The following is a 21,967-nucleotide window of genomic DNA, read 5'->3' on the forward strand; positions in this document are numbered from 1 at the left end:
CCTGCTTGTAGTCACTGTGATGTTAATTCAAACTTGCAGGCAGCTGCTAAATGCCCACAGCTGGTAATTGAACAGCCACTGTCACTCCATATGTTCTTCCTCCCTCTGTCATATAGGCTTTTCATCTCTCTTCCCACCTTTCTCTTTCTGCCATCCTGCCCTCAGGCTAGTGTCACATCACATCACTCTCCCTTTACTTCGTCTCTTGGTCGCGTCGCTGGGACTTTTGCTCACCAGACAGGTGTGTGTGTGACAAAATAACAGTATCACAATACTACTGATTTAGCAATGTTTGTATTTGATACACCTCAGATTGAAGAGAAGAGAAGAGAAGAGAAGAGAAGAGAAGAGAAGAGAAGAGAAAAGCTAGCGTGAAGTGAAATGATTGATTGAGGCAGAGTACAAAGACAAGGTCTAAATCATTAGTGAAAGCATTAATGTCGGCTGGTGCTTCTCTGTCATATAAATCACTTTTTAACTCACTGCTTTACTTCATGCTTATTGTTTAAGCCATGCAGCCGTGAAAATGGTGATGTGACTGTCTGCCTTTTACACGCTATAAGGGTTTATTCTAGAGCCAGAATCCACTCCCAGCATCTGCTTCTGCTCCTTATGCAGGTTTATGGAAGCCTCATGCTGCATGTCATTTCAATATTAGCAGATAGCATCTTAACAGGGCGTGGTCCCGCTGAATAAGAGGAGGCTGACTTAGAAAAGGAATTGAAGTGATGTATAGGCACGAATCATGAATAAGAGAGAGCAGATGCATTTAAAGCATTTAAAGGAAGTGTATGTTTTCTGATATGCGATGCTCAATAATGATTTGGTTTAGGAGGGACAAAAAGAGGAGAAATTAGCTGGAAACAGAGAGAGGAGACTGGAGAAGATGAACCCAAAAGGAGAGAAGAGGATAGGTAAATGGAGGTGGATAAAAGATGATAGATGGGGTCTACTGGACGGCAGTGTGAGGGTGGGAGGGGCAAGGAAGGGTGAGATGAATAGAGCGAAGGGAACGGGAAAAGGGCCAGACGGGAAGAGGAGAGGAGGGAGCTGTCAGGATGATTTGAGTTTGCCCCCAATGGACCCTGACGCTGCACTTTTCAGTGTGTGTGTGTGTGTGTGTGTGTGTGTTTGTGTGTGTGTGTGTGTGTGTGTGTGTGTATATATTATCTCCTCTCCTGTTTCATCACAGAGCAGTGCAGTGAGCTTACAGGAAGCTCTGAAGCAGTGAACCAGCTGTTGTCTCATACGGTAAACTTCAGGAAGCATCTCTTTGAAACTCTACCTGACAATCCCAGAAGTTTCACATCAATCCAGAGAAGCGCTTTACCTGGATTTCACAAATACTGTGAACACTCACACAGAATATATTTAGGTTACAATCAGGTTGAAGAACTAGAGCCAAAAACCTGGGAGAGAGCTGGACTTCTGTACCATCGTTTGCCTGGTGCTCAACACTTTTTCATAAATCTGTTAGGCTTTAAAAAACTTCCCTCTAAATTTTCTAACATTCGGCTGAAGGAAAAACCTAGTGTGGTGATTTCTGATGGTCACGCTCATCTTCATGCCATATTCTGAGGCTGGGTTTGAACTCCCTCCTAGATATTTTCCATTCATTACAAAACTATTTTTGTGTCCGACCAAGCACAACGCTCAGAATGTCTTCCAGGAGAGACACATATCCAAGCAGCATTGTTTCCCATCGCCCTCTGGGACAGCTGGCATTTCAGTTTTGAGCAATTATAAACCTATTTGATTTCCTGAGTGCTTCATACTGCACTGTTGGGTGTGCTGAATAACAGCGACACCAAGCATGCGTGCCTCTAAGGTGAAATAAAGCAGAACATTTTCATCTCAGGGCAGCGAGTGCTGTTGTTCTATGAGAGGTCGATGGCAACGCAGATGAAGACCGCAGTCGTTTGAAATGCCTCTGAGGCCATCCGTCATCAGCGCTGGTGACGGAGCAAATCGTGGGTTTGTCACCTGGGAGACTACGGTTCGGTAAAAAGCTGTGATTTTGGTTAAACATACCACAAACGTTTAAAAGTGTCTTATATGTTCCCTCGAGTATCCTTTTATCTTTTTCAAATATTCCTAATTGCTTTTTTATGCGAAGGTAAGAGAGAAACAGTATCTCCTGTATGCTTAGACTTGACAATAAAGTCTCGAATTGTTATAAATGAGTAAATGTAACAAACTGGGAATGACTTTCTTAAATAATTGAATATGAAATATCTTTCATCATCTATACAAGCTACATAAAGAGACACAAATAGCTACAGTTTCAGTCAGATTATCGAGTTCAGACTGACTTAAAAATACACACAGGTATTACAAATACAGCAGACTTACATGGACATACATGTTACCACGGTGATGGTCACGTGATGCAAAAAGGGAAGCCATGTTGATTCATGGAGTTCCCGATGTTCCTGTCGTTCCTTTTCATCTCCCCGAGTCCCCTCAGCTGTTTCCCTGCACTTAAATTACTGCTGTACATGAATCTTAATGAAAACATCTCTCTTTGTTCTGGCTTCCACTCCATCGATTTTCTCTGCAGAGCCACCGGAGTGCTTGACAAAATGTGATGCATTATAGATTACAGATTCCCATCTTAAATTGCAATCAGGCCCATAATAGATGAGATTGCTTCATCGTAGTGACATAATAAAACAAGTCCTGCCTGGCCGGGCATGCAGATTCATAACCGTGCTGTTGTCGCAGCTCAGTGTTGGTGGAGAGACAGATGCTACTGTACGGTGAGGGGGTTGTTTTAATGATAAAAAGTATGGGAGGAAGCATATGCTTGTTCATGATGTACTCTTTGTCTGTTAACACAGATGACTCCTTTGTCCCAATAATGTGAATGGGTGTGTTTTCGTCCCCACAAACTAAAGATTAATGGCAGTTTTCACTTGCTCAGAGCTGAAAATCTGCATGTCCAAGAAAAGAAACACATTTATAACGTCCTTATGACCAAACAGTGTTAAATGACAGAGACATCAGGGGGCTGTGCTGATGTTTGTGTGTACACTCCCCCCACAAACACAGACGCACACCGGCAGCCTCTTCTCCTCGGCCTCTTTGCCCTCTGAACCTAACAGCTAAATTTCAGCCTACCGTTACACAAACACACACACACACACACACACACACACACACACACACACACACACACACACACACACACACACACACACACACATGCACGTACTCAGTGCCTGCAGACTTAAATAGCCCTGAGTTGTAGGGCACTTGTAAGCTTGAGATGTTACCACCAACAGTGTCTCCCTCTTAATGGCATAATCTGCACGGTGACTTTGCAAAAAAGGTGCTTGTCATCACTGGGAACAACCTGGAGTTATTTAAAGGCAGTGTACAAACACACATGTACACAATCAGTATGCATGCACCACAATAAATAAATCAGCTGCTGGTGTTTCTTGCAGATTTCCTCCTCCTGGGAAACGGCCGGGGTTTAAATGGATGCAAGAAACTCAGAGAGGAAGGGGAAAGGAAGTGCAGATGTAGCAAAGAAGGGAGGATAGATATGTCAGAGAGACAAAACTGAGAGAGAAAGAGCATCTAATGTATCAAAGTGAATGCAGAGTAAAAGTGGAAAAAAAATGTTGGGGGCAGGGAGACAAGAGAGAGAAGTATGCTTTTCATTTCCACAGCACAGCGCGAAAGAAGCAAAACTGAGCAAAGCACAGCAGGCTTTTCAACCTTTCAGCCTCTCAACAAACAGGCAGCCGGTTGAAATATTGATGCTTCAATTCCAACAAAGGAATGTCTGAATGATTTTGGTACATCTGAGTGGGGAAATTCACCTATCTATAATTGATACGTCTGAAATGTTAATAACTGGATGGGAATGCACGGGAACGGAGGCGTAGGCTGAAAAGCGTGCACGTGGGTGCGTGCGCGCTCACAGTGGCGGTAACGCCCCAAAGGGTCTCCTCTGCTGTTTGCAGGATGCATTCACTCATGATGTGACAGTAAGCAGTTTCTTTTAAGTCAAAGCGTTGGACAGGTAATACATTCATAACTTGAAGTGAGAACTTTCTATATGACTTTGGCAAATCATTCCCTCTGTACTCAGCTGTTTGCAGCCAAAGTGGAGGTAATATAGACTCAAACCCTGGTGGAAGCCTGTTACTCAGCCTGCCTTTATCACTGCTTGCTGTATTTTTATTTCAGACTGTCAAAATGTCCTCGTTCTGTGAGCCTCGGTGTGCAACCGAAGCCAAACAGCCAAAAAACAATGATGGACACCAAATCCTCTAATCTGTGTTAATTCTTCCAAAGTGTGAAAACCATGCTGGAACAGTAAATGTGTTGTAATTAGACCCTGATAATTAGAGACAGGGGACCCAGCGAGGTCCCAGAGTGATTATTATGGGATAGCTAAAGCCAGAGAAACAGGAGGAGAGTGGGCTGAAGTTCACCGAAAACACTCTGCAACTCTCACACAGAGAAAGGCTGGCTCACACAAAAAGCCGTCTGCAAAACTTCTCGTCTTTCCTTAGCTGCGACTTAGCGAGCAGCTTTAAATCTCTTAATCTGCTAGTTTTTACTCCTTTTTTTGGCAAGATATATCAAGTCCTTTGTGCATTTTTCGCTTACCTGCAGTCCAGTTTCTCTATTTCAAAGTGCGGGTTAAAGTTCAGGACGATGCGCTGCGAAGACTCAGGGGCCGTGATGACCCAGCGGCAGTTCTGGTGAGGTGGATACTCCAGAGGGTAGCCGGGGGTGGTGATGTAGCCCGCATCGCTTGCATCTAAATTGCCGCCGCATGGTTCAGATGCTGGATGGAAACAGAGAGAGATAAGGAGAAATCATGTTTTACACAAGTCTGGAAACTCAAGTGGATAATATGATTCCTTATAGGCTTTGGTCACCAAAATCATCCTGCGTGTTTGAAACGTTAACACAGGTCAATACACGAGTTCACAGTTAGATTAAGTTCACCGATTAACTTCTCGGATGAGAGGTGAAACGCCTTCAAGTAACTTAAAGAAGTCCAGACGCTTTTCTTTGCAAGCTCCTTTGACTACGATGACCTGGATGACTGAGAACCTTCACAGACACATTTCACCGATTAACGTTTTCAGGGAAATTCAGGAGCAAGAGGGCAGAGGCTACGTGACCCAGAAGACTAAAGGTGAAAAAATAAAATACAACTGAAAGACAAATAATAAAACAATGACGAGAGATAAACTTCCATATTAATTTTTATCTGTAATAACCTTCACAGCAGCAGGCGGGGCTACAGTTCTGTCTGCTTATCGATACTGACCAGGAGCACGTGTGAACTTCCAGTTATTTCAGAGCATATTTGTTCATCGTGCATGAATTCTCACAATAAATGAAGCAAAACAGATAAAATGCAGATAAGAGCAGTGTGTGCAGAGACAGGATATGAGTGTGTCTCTGTGTGTGCGGTGTTAAAGGTCAACACAGCATCGCGAAGCACAAAGACTTCATTTTGGCCTGGAAGGACTGCCATGCACGCACACAGACACACAAACACACACGCAGACACACACTTCCAGATGCAGCAGTTACTGTCACAGAGCGGACCCACTTGTCAGCACTCATACGTCTGTGTCACATCATAAACAATACTCCTCGTTCACTGCCGCAGATGTACCCTGACATAGATGGGTAACTCATACATATCTGTGACACCCAGCGGCACAACACACACAACTCCACTGTATGAAATCTTTGGCACTTATTGTGCACAATGCTGGCTCTCCTGTTTGATGGACTGCACAGGCTAAATATGCCGAGCTTCTTCATTGTTTAAGATCTGCAAAACACAAGTTAAACCATCGTGGCGAGTATGTGCTGAATGCGAGCTTTGTTGAGTCCGATATAATGGCGCAGTCTGAGCCAGCGACAGACAGAGAACAGTCGACCGTCACGTTTTTTAGTCTGCTCCAAAATAACATCCACCCAAGTGATGCAGGTTAGGGTTAAAGTATATAACACGAGTAACTTGTTCTTCTGCACTGGCAGAAAATTAATAGTAAGTGCTTTTTGTTTAAAAAAAAGAGACTATTATTTCAAATATCCAGGGAAGAATTTCAGCAACCAAAAATGTGATCAATCAGAGCATCTCCAACAAAGCAGATGGATTTTCTGCAAATATTTTGGAGGAAGAAAAGATGGCTACAATAGGCCAGGTTATTCTAGTGAAAACAGCATCTGTGAGCGCCGGCTGCTTGATGGGAAATATTTGGCCGGTGAGCAGCCCCTAAAAATAATTTCCTGTTTTCAAAAGAAGGAAAAACAAACTCACAATCAAGCTCTTGATAGTCAGCAGCTTATTGCTCTCTCAGCCATGACTAAATATGCATCAAGAAACTCGCCTCAAAAGAAAAAAAGCAGAGGAAGAGCAGCAGGAGGAGGTTAGGTGAGCTGTCTTTGCTACGATCTCACCCGCTGGGCCGTGACGTTTTATTTATCGCCACTGTGCTGAGAGGGATGACATAGCCAAGTCAAACTGCTCAGCAGAATGCAGCATGTTTTAAAGCCATAGCTATTAATAGTGTGGCTACTGTAAACTTACTCTGAGTGGAGTCAACATATGCAAACATTAATACACGCACGCATAAACACTTTATCGGGCACCATCTTCGAAACTAATTAAAAGAAAAGGTCAAACAAAAACGCACGTCGAAAATATCACTTTGTTGCCACGCTCACATGGCTGACTGCGTATCAGACAGTCAGTAAGAGAGGATTAAAGAGCCGGTAAGACTTCAGCGCTCAGCGCACACCGTGAGTGACACTTTGGCATCTGTATCTGGTGTCTACCTCACTCTGTCTGCAAACAATTAGTGATAACCGCTCCGTAGCTCAGCGTTTCTGCCTGCCTCTCTTTGGTCTCTGGCGCTGTGAACCAACGAGTCCTGTTTATGTCCTCCTGACACACAGTGGTACAGGAGTAGGGTTACGTGGGCGATGTAACCCAGCCAGATGGATTTCATCTCAGCACCACCTGGATTAGTGTTTAACCACTCTGGAATCTCACAACGACATCAGCCAAACACCACTTTTAGCACACGCTGCTTTGCTAAACGTAGCTAATGAAAACTCTTGGAGAGGTGATGCAAGGGGTGTAAAATCAATGACTGCGGATTCAAATCTGACTGATAAATGAACTCCTGCTTGGATGTTATCTGAAGGATAAGGAAATCGACTCTGGCACATCCACAGGTTGTTTTTTTAAATTTTCGTTTTTAATAGCTGACCAAATTGTTCTTTCCACAGATGTTGACTCAGCTACACATGAATCATTTGTGGTTAAAGTTGGCTGGATGCTTTAAACAAATACCTGTGCAACTATACACTTCAGCATTTACCTCAGGAGCTGCGCTCCGTGATTGTAATGGTATCCTTTAGGACCACTTTGATTAAAATAAGGTTATTCCTATTTGAAATCCATAGTTTTCTGTTTTCCACATGTGGGAAGCTTAAGGTGGGCGGGGGGGCTAAACTCTTGGTACAGAGCAGGCACCTAAAAGACATAAGACACTGACAAAAATGGCATGAAAAGGAGAAACTGGAGTAGAGGTGGGTTGCAAAGTGGCTTGCAGAGGTAGCAGCAGTTGTAGCATAACATTCTCTATATGAGGTTTTCCAATAGGATGTGCATAAAGGTATCAGCTGATTTTGAGCTGTCAGCTGATACAGGCTAGCTCTGGTATCAGGTGTTAGCCGCTAAAGCTAAATGCTAAATATACATATATATATATTCTGGCTGAGTCTCGCTACCTCTCCTCTCCCTGTTTCACCTCTGGCATATGGCCGATAAAGACAGCACCTCCAAGTGTCTGATGAATAAGGCCGGTGTGATATTTAGGCAGGTGCCGTGTGTGCATGAAGTATCGTGTCTGCTTTACTTTAAGGGTCTATTAATCTCCGGACGTGCACACATACACAAAGTCGTTCAACAAACACTGCATCCAAACAGAGCGGAGAGTGACACAAATTGAGGCGATGAGGGCACGGATGACATCAGATCCTTTAGAATGAAGTGCCATTCATGATGAATTTCATATTGCACACGAAACATGTAAATATACAGCCGGTGAAACGTCAGGCCCCTGCAGCGACAGGCCAGCGTGCAAAGGGAGGGACACGGCTCCGGGTTTATGTCTGTAAAACAGGGAGGTGCATAAATACAGCTTCCAAAAGCAAACCTGTTATAATCCTAATTTGTATTCCCCACCCAGACGTGCACGCTGTGAAAAAAGTGCAATGTGTGTCAGAACAGAGAAGATGCTGAGTGGGGGAAATGCCTGACTTCACGTCAAGAATTACCAAATAGGTTAAAGACAGAATCATCCTTTAATCGTCACAGAGCAGCCTGCTGCGAGCAGCTGCAAAGGTGACGGTCCATCTTGGTGAAGTGGGGCTGGGCAAACAGGATGAGTGCAGCAGCTGCCGGCGACAGGAGACGGGAGACAGCAATGCTTGCTTTACTCGTTTTTCTTTTATTACGCTAACACAGAGAGTAGAGTTTATAACAGCAGAGGTTCTCTTCATAGGTTTAAGCTTATTTTCCACTAGATTTGATTCAACTGTAATGGTTGGTTTCCATTACAGTTGAGGGGCACTTATTGAAAGTCCAGTGATGTCATTTCTATGCGACACAACACAAGATTGGAGGACATCGAGGCGATGGTGCGCCTGCTGCTCGGCCTGCAGCTTTCTGTCGGACTCCAGGTTTGGGTGTGGCCATGTGCATCGTTGCCGTTTGATTCCTGTGAAGGAGTGCTACCACCTAATGGAAAACTAGGGAAAAAGCTAGCTAGTGGAAAAGAGGCTACAGTGACTGTAGTACCGTGGAAACCTGAATCAGCGTTAAGTCCTGTCTGACTTTGTTTTTTATCATTTGGTCTAATCCTACAGCGTAGCATCAAACTAGGCTCTGGCCGATACCACAGCGCCGAGCGGGTACTTTCACAAGGCGCCATATCAAAACATCGGCGTCTTCTTTGGCGCAGTGTGTCCTTGCCTTATCCAAACACTTTCCTCCTCTTGACCCTCGTTTTCACACAGTAAAGCTTTTCTCTCAACCGCATCAGCGTGTGTGATCTTCAGGGAGAGGCTGTATTTGCACCACACATTCACAACAAATGCAACCACTGAACATCCCCATTCTGAATACAGACCACACACACACACACACACACACACACACGATAAGCAGCAGTAAATGGTGCTAAGCAGTCGAGCACAGATATAAGACAGGTCATTGCATTATTTATGGCTCTCTGCCGTTTAGTATTGCATCCTTGATAACACCTATTCAGCAACTTTTCCCCACATTCCCACCTCAGCACACACATACACTCAGATGTACCCACAGAGGAATCTATGACAGTTCCCACAGACCTGAACTCGTGCACACTCTTCTCCATGAAGCTGGTTTGCACAGTTGAACCAGATCCTTGTTTGTTGGCCCCAAATGCAAATTTTCTGACCTTGTTTTTAAGCTCTTACAGATTCGTTTTCCCTCTGAGGGAGTCTGATTGGACTCTAAACAGACACTTTTCAGCTCGCAGCAATCGATTTGCTTGTCTGCGAGAACTTTGCCAATCTGTCAGAGTCCACATTTCTTCATGCCGGTCCGACCCCGTCATGAAAGCATTAGTGGTTTAGTGAGTGTTTGTTATGAAAGCAAGAAAATGTGTCAGCTAACCAGAAAGCTTGTTCAGAAACTATCAACCTGTTATCCACCAACAGCAGCGTGAGACTTGCAACCTCGTTACGGTGACCTTTAAAGAGTCGGGTCCTTAAATTTATCAGTATGTTCTGGCCATCTGCATCTGCAGTTTTCCAATCTTTCTCTGCATTTCATTCACTATTTACAAACATTGTGAAACGCCTACAAAGGCTGCAGACACTGAATCCTTAAACGTTAGAGACACAAACACAATTAAAAACCTTTGGGGTGACTCTGGGAATATGACAGACACTGAAAATAACAAATTGAAATGTGTTGTTTGGATCATACCCAGGTGCTTTTATTCCCCCAAACCTGGGAAACCTCAGGAATGGACGGAGAAAGAGAAAACAGAGCAAAGGAGAAAAAGCCAGAGCTGGATGAAAGTGAGAAAGGGAGAGTAATGCAAGAACATCTGTCTCTCATCAGCTGAAAGGAGAAAGTCAGCAGCTCAGGAAAAGCTCACTGGACCAAAAAAATTATAACCTACACACACATACTGTACTCACACAGACACACAAACAGGTGGGGCTGTTTTCTCCAGGTGCCCTGCATTAAGACTCAGTGGAAAACCACAGAGTGAGCGTGTGTTTATATCTGTGTAAAGCAGAGGGAGGGATGAGTGGAAGACTACAAAGGATCTGAAAGAAAGGAAAGAGCGATCGGAGAATGAGGAGAAGGGAGAAAGTGACTCATAAAAAAAGCTGAGCGTGTGATACAGAAAAAGCACCGACATCAGATCAAGCTTCTCTGCTCGGGAGCAAAGGCACACCCTGATCTACGGGGCTTTAGACAGTAGACACAGAATCTAACAATAGACAAAATAAGACACAGAGAAAGACTTCAGATCAATACCAGAGCAGCAGCGGCTAATTGGAAAAACTCTCAGAGGCAGAGCAGCGCGAGGGAAGGAGACCGTTAAAGGTGCAGTCAGTAGAATTCCTCGAGTCGTTGTTTTTATTGGTGCTGCTTTGGTCTGACCCGACTTTCCTTAAGTTCTCTAAGCAAACGAACATCAGTGTGAGCGTGCCAGCTATCACTGAAGAAGCTAAAGATCTGAGTTTGGAGCTGGGAGTGTCAGCTGATGCTGATGGATGGCTGTGGGAGACGTTCTAAGTGCAGGTGAGGCGGTACAAGGTGAAAAATAAACCCTGGCTCTCTAATGGCTGCAAATGCAAATCCATCGATGTGTTTACCAACCTGACGATGACTGTGCAAAAAGAAAAATGGTTGTTGTTAGTAACTAAAACAAAATAATGAACAAAAATTAAACTCAAATGTGGAGAAAATATAATTCGTTTGCCTGATGAGGTGATGATGGCTGTGATTAGTGAGACTCTGGAGTCACTGCTTTCAAAAAGGTGTGTTTTTATTGTAATACGTGCACTCGTTTCCCTAAATCTCACCTCTGACATATACTTTTAATACAATAACAACTGAAAAAGACCAAAACTAACACTGAAAGCAATAAAAACGAGTGCTGTCTGCGTTAATCTCCTTAAAATGCCATAACCGCATTAACATGCCAAATCTCCGTTAGCGAGTTAACGCGGATCGCCCCACGCGTGGGGCTGCACGGCATCAACGCGTTAACGTGGTTAGCTCATCAATGCGTTAGCGCCGTGCAGCCCCACGTTCGGGGCGATCCGCGTTAACTCGCTAACGGAGATTTGGTGTTAATAACATCATTTTAACGAGAGTAACGCTGACGGCGTTAATAAAAACTACACTGAATTAAAAAACAAAAGGTCAAACTAAAGACTGATTAGAAAATACAAAGCTGGTCTTTGGCCTGCACCACATTTCATTTTTGTGTGCTGGACTGAAGTCTGCAATGATTTGAGCTGTCGCTGCAATACATCGCATGCACGTCACATAACTGGTCTTTCTTTACATTTTTGTCAGAAATTTAGTGTTTCCAAGCCAGTGATCTGACGTATTGCACATTTAACACAGACTTTTCATATATTTAGACATTTTTTAGTCAATATCTTCTTTAATCTCTTTAGCTACATCTAAGCCCTGCTGTGTAGCTGAATAAAATTGCTAACTTTGACATTACGATTGTAGTGAAGGCTGCTATCAATCATCCTGTATCTTGTATATAAAAAAATTGATTATGTAAGGAATGTTTTTGCTGATCGGTGGGCCGTAAATGTGACGTATTGCTTTAAGTCACTGAAAAGAGCTCCTTTTAAGCAGCGTATGAATGAGCGTCTCTAGCGAGTCGTGTGAATGGATCTCCAAAGTACGAGAAAACACAGACTGACAGAGTTCCAGGGACCAGACAGAAAGTGAGCAGCTGAAACAGTAAAGAGATTTTCCACCGTGGCAAAGTGGGGCTAAAAGAAGGTGAGGGAGGTTTCTTAATCGGGGTGAGGGAAAACACTGACAGAGGGAGGTGTGGAGAAAGACACAGAGCGCACTATTAAAGAAGAGCTGGAGTGCCATGAAAAGTAGAAAACAACAGGATGATTCGGTGTGACGAGGAGAGAAAAAGGAAAACAACCTGTGGCCTCGTTCCACAGCGCTCCGGAGGGACTGCTGCAGACACAGAAGGCCCGGCTTACTCTCTCACAAACACACACACACAGGTTTTTCTTTGTGTGCGAGGATTTTAAAAGAAGTGGGAACAGGCAAATATCCTCATTTGAAAGATTTCCATGATCTCCCTTTCCCTCTGAGGACAAATGTTCTTCACAAGGCTGCAAACACAAGAACACCCACTCGCTCCCAGCATCCTCTCTAATTACTCCAGTCATTACCAGTGGCCAATGAAGACACTAGAATACTAACAGTTTACTAATGGCATGATAACTGTAATTAGAACATCCTGCTGGACCCACTAATTGTCCTTTCCCTTTTACAGATGAGAGGAGAGAAAGAGAAGGGGCGACTGTGCCAAAGGTTAATTGGGTTAATGTTTATTCGCTCATTGCAGCTAGGTTGTTGATGTCGATGGAAAAACCACTCTGTTTTTAGGCTATCATTATTCTAATGACTGGGAGACTAATGTCATCGTGCTTGATGCATGTGATTTTTGTTTCTCTTCTAGCTGCACGGCTCAGTGGCATGTAATGCATTTGTTTTTGTTTGTTTGTTTGTTTTAAAAAACTGGAAAAAAAGCCGCCGTGGTGATCTGAGTCCCTGATGAATACGTGTAACGCTTAATCCTGAGGCCTGGTGGAAAACACCTGCTGCCTGCAAGACGATTAAAATGAAATCAGTGGAAAGGCTCTAAGGTGTCACCTGCACCAGCTCGGCAAACTCAGCTATCTGATAAAATGTTTTAATAAACCTGACCATCACAGGCCAACGCAACGCTTAGTCCGATCTGTTCCCTGATATCTGTAAAGCAACATTTCATATTCAGTGTCAAACATCCCTTTATTATAATGTCATTTTATACTTATCAAGATCACATGAAGAAAATTAAATCCTTCACCTTCAGTGTATCATAATACGAGTACATATTTATTAATAAAATGTGCAGTACGTTGCCCAGAAACTCTCTTGTGCGTTTCAGAGGAGAAGAATAAATCTGGGTTAGTTTACTGCAGGTGGCTCCACTCAACTACTGCTTCACACTCTGCTGCCTTCCTCTTATTTCACTAATGCCCCGTAATACTTTCTCCCTTTCATTTTCTCTCTTGCGCACGTCCAAACTCTCCTGATTTCTTGCTCAATGCATCTCTTTCATTTTTTTTATTGCTCCATTTTTTGTGTGGGGAGAAAAGTTTCCAATTCATGTTGGGGAAAGCTCGCACGTTACACATAATCCTCTGTTTTCCTTCCCTCAGAATCAGTGGATCAGTCGACAAATATGACAGAAAAGAATAACTCAAAACAAACAGATTATGGAGAATGCACACAAATTCACCAGGAAGCTGATTTAAGGATCGTTAATTGCTCTTAATGATAAGCATGCTGTTTGAGTTTTTACACAGCTCTATAAAGGCCTGTGCAATTATAGAAAATACTGTTGAATTCATATTTGCGTACTCTAATATCTGCAGTGTTTCAGGTTAAAACCTGGATTTGTAATTACGTGGAATGACTGTTTGTGGCAGCGAGTCAGTTCATTAGGTTCTGAGCTATAACCCCATTATGTGAATGACATGGATGATTTGTTTTATTGGTGGCCAACTGACGCTTACAAAGCATTATGACCCAAATTGATGTAACATTTAATTACTACGAGCTGACCCCACCGGGAAACAGACCCACTCACACTCACAGCACACGGTGCACGTACAGGAGAAGCTGTTTCATGTTCAGCGACCAAACTAAAACATCTTCACGTGGATGGTGAAGCACCTGCTAGACGGTAAGCCTTTAAGTCTGCCAGACGTTCTTATTTATTCCCCTGCATGTAAATGGAGCTGTTAACTTCACCTCCGGAAATTCTTCCCACTGCTCAGACTTTTAAAATCACACCAGGCCGGTTGGAGCCATCAAAAACAATCACATAAACCAAACCTTAATGCGTACCTGTGGGCAATTCACCACCACCGCTAGCACACTTCTTACACTTAGTATCATGGTGATCCTGTTTCATCATCCACCATATTTCAGCAGAGACACTATGGAGGCAGACAGCTGGTCTTGAGTGGCCAATTATGTCCGTTTATCTCCCTTCCAGGCACAGCTGTGATCAAACGGAATGAAGAAACAGGATCAAACAGCGAGGCTAAAAATCATTCTTCCGTTTCGTTCACTGCTTTTTGCTGCATCCCTCTGCCTGTTTCTGTCTCTGCTGTCTCTGTTACTTCCTCCCTCTGTACTTCCATCCCTCCCGCGTCTCTCTATATATACACTTCTTAGTCTCACTATGCTTTCCTTGCTCATCTCTCCAGAGAGAACAAAGTAGAGGCATCTATAAAAGTTAACTGCTGAGAAAGCTCCATTCTGCATAGCCTACTGCTCAAAATGTGTGTGTTTGTTCCAGAGATGCTCGGTGTACCTGCAGGGAAACCTCGAGGGGCGCTCGAGGGGGTCCCCAGGAAAATCAGGCTTCACCTGCTGTCAGCAAACATAAAGTAAGAGGTCAAAAAAGAACAGAATATCAACATGTTCTCATATTTAACCCCACTGTCAGCGTCATTTAGCTGGAAAAAGAACAAACTCCAGTCGTTGGCATTGAAGTTAAACACCTCATTTATCTTCCTTGAATGCCACAGAGTTTCCATCTGAATGTTTCCTGTGCTGGACTGCAGCACATGCTTCCTGCTTTGGTGTTGAATATAAATGTGACTAATTTTAAGACAAACAACTGCTGATCAAATGACCTGCTGTTCTTTCTTCTGGACAGGAAAGCCTCAGACCCGTTGCATGCTTTGCACAAAGTCAGCAGTTTTTAATTATTTATAATATTAATCATCTGAACATTCACATCACCTCACACAGGCCTTAAATTACTATAGTTCAGATTTAACCTAATGTAGAAATATCCACAGATAGCCGGATGCTCCACCGTACAGTTTCTCACATCAGAAGTGAATTGTATGTAAAGAATGCTCTCCTTGTGCCTTCTGTACAAAGTGGTTCTCCAAAACAACATTTGGCAATCAGGGCCACTCAATCCAAGTCATGAGATCTGCAAAAGCCCTCCGGAATAAGGCCGTAAAACCTCGAATGCCACCAACCTCCCTGCAGCCACCCCCTTTCGGTTCTCTCTCTCTCTCTCTAGATTTACACATATGCATTCACCACAAAGCAGAAAGTGAAACTCGAGGAGAGACTAGAAGTATATCTCCAAGTATTCAGGTCTTTGCACAGGCAGCAATGAGAAACCAGTGGTAACAATCAGTGTGTGCAGCGAAAACAAAAGTCATCAGTCTCCTGGTAAAGGCCGCAGTAGCTAAGCTCTTAAATTTACGTAAACTGAGTCAGACCACTCGGAGTCCTGAGTGTCCATCAGCTGAGTCGAACTCCCCATACACCCCTGCCTGTGACGATGTAACAGAAACTTTGGGTAACGAGTGTTTTATGTGGTGACAAGTAGGTTCGTTGTAACCAAAGAGACTTAAAACGTCGTCTGTGCTTCAAGTTCACATATGGAAAAAGATTTTTGTGGCTATCCTCCTCGTGCGTAAAGGTTGTCTGGAGACGAAAACGCACACAGCGATAGATTCTGCCTCTCCACATTTAACAGAGCGTAAAAAGCAAATGCGCGTTCCCTTCTCACATCATATTCCCGCTTATGCACTCGAAGGTGAACTCGTGGTCGGGTTACACAGCCGCAAATCCCGTCGCTCACACGGGCTCGGGAGCGAACGCGAGCCTCCGTGGAGCGCCGGGCCGGACCTGATCTCCGGTACACGGAGGCAGCAGTCCCGTCACACCGGCCGCCACCTCTCCGCGCTCCCGGAATGACAGGAAGTCACCGTAAAGAAATGCGTTCAGCTTTTTTCCTTTTAGTAAAAACAGTTTCGAGGAATTTTAGAAGAGCGCAAGAGATGGAAACGTGCTGGAAGAAGAACTGCTGACAACAAAATTACTCCCGACAGGAATTTACAGACGATTTCGATCTGTCATCTTTTTATTACTGAACGTTGTTACTGATGTTTTTAAGACGATAAAATCAACGCTGATTAAACCAGCATCCCTTCGAAATCAGCCCTGGATTAAATTTAAAAAACAAAAAAACACGGCTGGTGACGAAGATACTTCATCTGTAAAGTCATCGTGACAAAATCATTTCTGTTGCCCGTTCGTACTTCCTAACGTTTGTCCCTGCACCGGACCGAGAGAGCTGGCTCACAGGCCGTCCAGCAGCGCGGGTCTGTCTCCTAAATGTGATGAAAGTAATCAACGTCCATCAGCAGTGCGCCGTTTCAGCGCATTACTTGGAACGGAGCGGAGATTTGGCTCGAGCCCGTAGTCACCAATTGCGCAATGATGCTTTCCCTGAATTTACTTTCACTGCACTGAAAGAAAACAACTTTTATTCGTTTTGTGATGTGTAACTGCTCTTGTTTTCTCTTTTTACACCTTGTGTGACGCTTGGATTTAGGCGGACAGCAACAGCATCAAACTTACCTCCTTCCCCGGCTTTTACCGCTGAAGGTAACAGAAGAGCCAAAATACATCCACAGAGCCAAACGAATAAATCCATCTTTCTCCCTCAGAATAAAACACGTCTTCTCCTCCTGTGTGGTTTTATTTGCTTTATCTGACACACGGCTCCAGGTCGCACTTCCCTGACCGTTTCCACAGTTATCTGTTTTTCTAACGTGCAACACGGTTGTGTCCAAAATCCAAACGCCGGACAGCGTTCACCCGACTCTCTAAGAATAACACGCCGGAGAAAATAAACAGTTCATGCAGTGTGAGTGCGTGCCGCCACTTCTCCTCAACCAGAGCAACTTGTCTAGAAATGCAATTTGAACTCTAAACACGGTTTACAATCCATTGCTGTGCGCACAGTCGGCAGCGCAGGGAAACAGATCAGCAGAGTAAATAAAGAAAATTGTGCGTTTCAAATTAACTAGAAACCAAAAAGATCATCAGAGAGCGCTAACTGCGACGGAAACGGGGAAAAGTAACTCGCGTCTTTCCTCCTTGGATTAAAAATATTTCCAATTGTTTTATGCAAATATCTTCAGGCGCATTTTCTTGGTAAGGAAATTAAATGTGTTCCGATCTAGTTTCCCGGTAATGGTCCGTTCATGCGCAAAAGACAACGCAGGATCTCCGAGCAGCTCGATCTGCGTGCGTAAAGCTGGTAGGCAGATAGAAACGTGGTGCCTCTCCGCTGTCCTCCCACAACTGTGCGTGTCTGCGCTCAGACGCTCTGCCCTGTTCCCTCTCTCTCTCTCCCGGTAGTACGCGCTCCTTCCCCTCCACTCTCCGCCGGGTTTGTGGCAGCGAGCAGGACCGCTCACTCAGTCCCCTGCCTGAGTGCGCGTGCACGCCGTGCGCGCGCGCGTGTATCGGATTACAGTAGGCACCTCGGCCCGCCTCCATATAGCCCCTCACTGATTAAAGAGCAATTTCATCTCCTCTCTCTCTGACCATCTCTTACCTCCAACATATCTTTCCCACTCTCACCATTTCTTTCATTTTACCAAATTTCTTTCTGCCTTCTCCCCAAAATGTTCCACTTCATTCTCTTTCTGTGGCTTCATACTTTCGCCTTTCTGCTCACATGTCTTCCTCCAGTCCTCCTGGTATTAAAGGGAATCGAGTTTGAAAGGAGAGAGGCAGAAAACTGGGAGAGAAGATGCCCACAGCACAGCTTTATGAGCTTTGTAGTATAGCACCAGGAGATTTAAGGTACCTGGTGCTGGTTTACAGCATTACAGGGGAAACATTGATCCATGTATGGTTTGCATGTATAGACCAATCAGAACGAAGGGGAATCTTCCGGTAAACTTTGACTCGGGATTACTATGAGAGAGGTTTACTTGTCATGCAGAGCGGCCGTTGTGGTTTAAAGGCTGAATTCCGGGATGCAAAAATTCATACACACCTTTATGCAAACACATAAGCCCTTGTCTACAAGCCAGGGCAAAAAGCTGTTTACCAAGGGCACATGGGTCAGTGCTGAACAGAATCTAAACGAGGGGCGGAGGACAGACAGGAAAGCTATGCAGACGCATGCAAACAAACACTTTCACCACACAAGCATGGACATGTGCTGACACACACTTGCAGCGGTAATGAAGTTGAATGGAAAGGTGACTGGATTTCTGTCTACTTACTGAACACGCAGTAAGACTTAAAACCACTTCACTCTCTTTCCACGTGCACGCTCTCTCTCCCTTCCTTGCTCATTTGCTCACTCCCTGCAGTATAATAGATGTCAGTGGGAGGTGTTGGTTTTAGCAACACCAAAGCCTGTGGTCTAAAAAACCAATCCAATCTTAGCTCTTTGCATTGCCTTCCCAGGACACACCCTACACAAATTCGCACACGGATCCACGCAGCTGAGCTCACCACTGACCACTCAGTGAAAAAACTCATGTGGGAAGTAAACCCCATCAAAACTCCTTTATTACAGAGACGATAATCACACGGCTGCCGATGCGTTTTACATCATGTGCCAAATATTTATATTTCTTCTGACACAAGAGTTTCTGAGAACAAGCAGCTTGAAAGGGGGATGTGGGGATTTTGTTTTCCCAAATCAAAGTCGCGCAGGGAAGCAGGTAAATGTTCAGTCTATATTTATGTTTCCTGTCCTCCAATCAGCAAAATAAAGGTAAATCAGTGATCTCAGCTCAGAGCAGCGACGCACCACACGCATACAGTCACTCAGATGTTTTCTAACATCTCCGGAGGCCTAAAGGTATTGAGTTCTTTTTCCATGACAGATTTCAGTGTGTGTGTGAGAGAGGGTGAGGGAAAGAGTGAGTAACTGTCACCCTTCTCATTGCTCGGGTCCCTCTAGTGTACGACCTCTGTAACCTGCCACTCTCACCCGTCTTGCCTTTTTCGTGCTGTGTCTTTCCACTGAAACCGAAACCGGTCCGGTCCCCTGGAATCTGTCAGGTGATGAAAGCGCACTGCAGTCACGTGGTAATGTCGCCGTATCGTCTGTCCCAGCGCTCAGAGTCACGGTTTGCAAACATGATTTACTCTGAGCAGTCAGGCAGCAGCTAAGATGTTCAGCAGCAGTTTTTAACTCTAAGTCTTGATTCCTAAACATTTTTCAGCTTTTGCATATGACTGAAAAATGTCTTTTTTTAGTGGATTTTAGTTTGGTTCTTTTTTAAAGGACGGGAGCAGAGGATGCTAAAGGAAAATCTTTGGAAGTCTGAGAATCCTTCAGTTGGCGGGAAAAATAACTTCAGCTTATCCACGGCACCGCGCCACACGAGCTCAAACCTTCTGGACTTCCCCTCCGCTCGTTCTTCTTTATGACTGACACAGTGTTGTGAAACTAGGCCCTGCTGATCCATGGCACCTTTGCCGTCTGCCAAACAGTCGACTGGGTTTCCAAGAAGTTACCAATGACATCATCGAGACTCAGTTTTGGGGAAACTGACAGACTTGTTGCTGTTTTGCTCACAGCACCAACCGTGCCAGTGTTTCCACCTCAGAGAGAACCACCTGCCTGTGATGAAGGTACATTTGTTTGCACCACACAACTTGGAGTCACGATAAAGTGACATTTGGGGGGTACAAATATATCTAAGACACTTACCATTGTTTATTATTTAGTTTACAAAGAGTCATTACCATACACTGATGCTTTGGCATTTCTCTCATTGATGCATTTGCCATAAATATTTGTTTCCTTACAGCTGCCAGCTGTGGAGCAGGTGTTAAAGTGTCTGGACTGTATGAACTCCTGAGCTCCTAAATCCAGATGTTCAGCCATTAGTTTGTGTGTTTAATGAATGAATTAAATAGACTGTAAAATGTTTTGAAGAAAATATTTTAAAAATGTTTTATCTTAACTTATTTAACTTTAAAACAGTTAAATAAGTTAAGATAAAAATGAAATAAGAAAAAGTTCAAAGATGCTAGAATAGTTCAGACCGTTTGCACCAAAGACTCGATGGAAAGAAATATCATCTTGGATCGGATATCTTGGATTTTTGGAGGGAATAGCAATCATGTTCAGAACATTGTTTGAGTGATCGGTAAACTAGAAATGTCATCAGAAAACTATGGTCCAGATTCTTTGATCGTGTGCTGTTTCAAATAACGCAGCAAGATGTAATATTTGTCAGTAAACTGCAAATATTACAGCGGCTCCAAACGCCACCAACACCTCAAACACAGATGAGAAGGTTACTTCAGTGTGTAAAGCCACAACAAAGGCCTGCGCCTTGAAGAGAGCAGCACTGAAAGTTAACACATTTTCACCAGCTCACAGTTTTCCCCACGTCGGCTTTGATTTCCAGACCTGAAGTTTACTGTTCAGCCTGATCCTTCATGGAGACGGAAAATCAGTGTGACAGACAGTCTGTGTCTTTACAGGATTTCAGCGTTTGATTGTAAATGTGGGGAAAGAAACCAAGTGTGTGCTCAGTGTGTTCAGCAAAGAGATCGCGTGGACTGAACGTTTGTCTTTGAAAACATCTTTTAAAGACATGAAATGATTAAAGTGCAGCAGAACAGTGAGCACACGTTTCCCTCCTTCTGATTTATAATAAATAAATTGTGTAACTTTTATCACAACAGAGGAAACACTGTGACGCAACACTGAGCTATGACGTTAGCATGTTTGCATTTCTCTCTCTACGTTTCCTGAGTCAGTTAGTCCTGCAGGTAACAACAGACATGTCTTAAGTATAAGAAGTCACTGATGCTACATTTCAACAGTGTGGCCCTGATGAATCATTTACTGCTATTTAGTAACTGTTACACGTTCCACAGTCCTGATCTTTTTACCTGACCTGCTGGGTAAAACATCACCGCATCCTTATAAACAGTGTTTCTGCAGAGCTGTGAAGCCAGCCGAGGGTAAGGCGATCCCTGCTCTGCGTCGAGGGAAGAACTTGTCGGCGGTCTTGTCGACAAGCAATGTCCACACCTCGCCAACACGCTGCACCTCTGCTATTCTCTCTTTCTAGTTCACTTATTCTGACGAATGATTTCATGAATTCATGTCTTTCACTCCATTGCTTTCTCAATTTGTGTTTTCGTCAGCACCATCGCTCTGCAGCGTCACGTCTCTTATTTTGCCACCTCTTTATTTTTAGGCTTTTCTTTTCCATTCACGTCTGCTCTGTACTTTTTTCCTTTCGCACATTAATCGTGTCCTTCTCTTTCTTGTTCGTTGTACTTTATAAATATTATTCTTTCAATATTTATTTCTAATTTTCACTCCTGGTTTTTCATCAAAACAGCACATCTCCCCAATCTGTTTTCCCAGGACCTGGAGTGGAAGGCACATTTTTCCTGGGAGGTGAATGATGTAGATCAGCTCCTTGGCTTTTTCCTCTTTCTAATATCAGCAATATCCATGTTTTTTCAAAGCCCTCCTCCAAAGAAATTAGATCCCAGGAATCAAGTTCAGCTCTGCCAGGTCTGCTGGGAACAAATGAAAATCACACAAACTGTTCACACACTCAGCTAGTCCTGCCTGCAAGGGCCCAGGGCAGCGCTCTCCCCAGATTTTTTGATCCCCTCTGATTAACGCTCTGAAACTGCTTTTCTCCTCTAAAGCTAAAAGCCACCAAAGAGGGATCAGCCGCACTGTGTCCATCAACCTCTCCTCATTTGTGCCTGTGAGCGTGCCAGGGAGTAAATGTTTGGGCAAGTGTCTGT

General features: G+C 44.0%; 1 protein-coding gene across 5 annotated transcripts in view; it reads right to left on the reverse strand.

Moving 5' to 3' along the window:
* The window catches only part of LOC102310750 (neuropilin-2), a 94,648-nt gene extending 77,017 nt beyond the window's left edge, over positions 1-17,631 (reverse strand). For all 5 annotated transcript variants that reach the window (XM_005925934.3, XM_005925935.3, XM_005925932.3 and 2 more), the window contains exons 1-2: positions 16,784-17,631; positions 4,627-4,807 (exon numbers count right to left, since the gene is read on the reverse strand). In XM_005925934.3, the coding sequence (XP_005925996.1) occupies positions 4,627-4,807; positions 16,784-16,859 (257 nt within the window). In that variant the 5' untranslated portion in view covers positions 16,860-17,631. The remainder of the gene's footprint in view (positions 1-4,626; positions 4,808-16,783) is intronic.
* Between the last annotated feature and the right edge of the window lie 4,336 nt (positions 17,632-21,967).

The sequence above is a fragment of the Haplochromis burtoni genome, unplaced genomic scaffold (assembly GCF_018398535.1).
Source record: "Haplochromis burtoni strain Fernald_Lab_line unplaced genomic scaffold, NCSU_Asbu1 Contig_74, whole genome shotgun sequence".
Classification (NCBI taxonomy): domain Eukaryota; kingdom Metazoa; phylum Chordata; class Actinopteri; order Cichliformes; family Cichlidae; genus Haplochromis; species Haplochromis burtoni.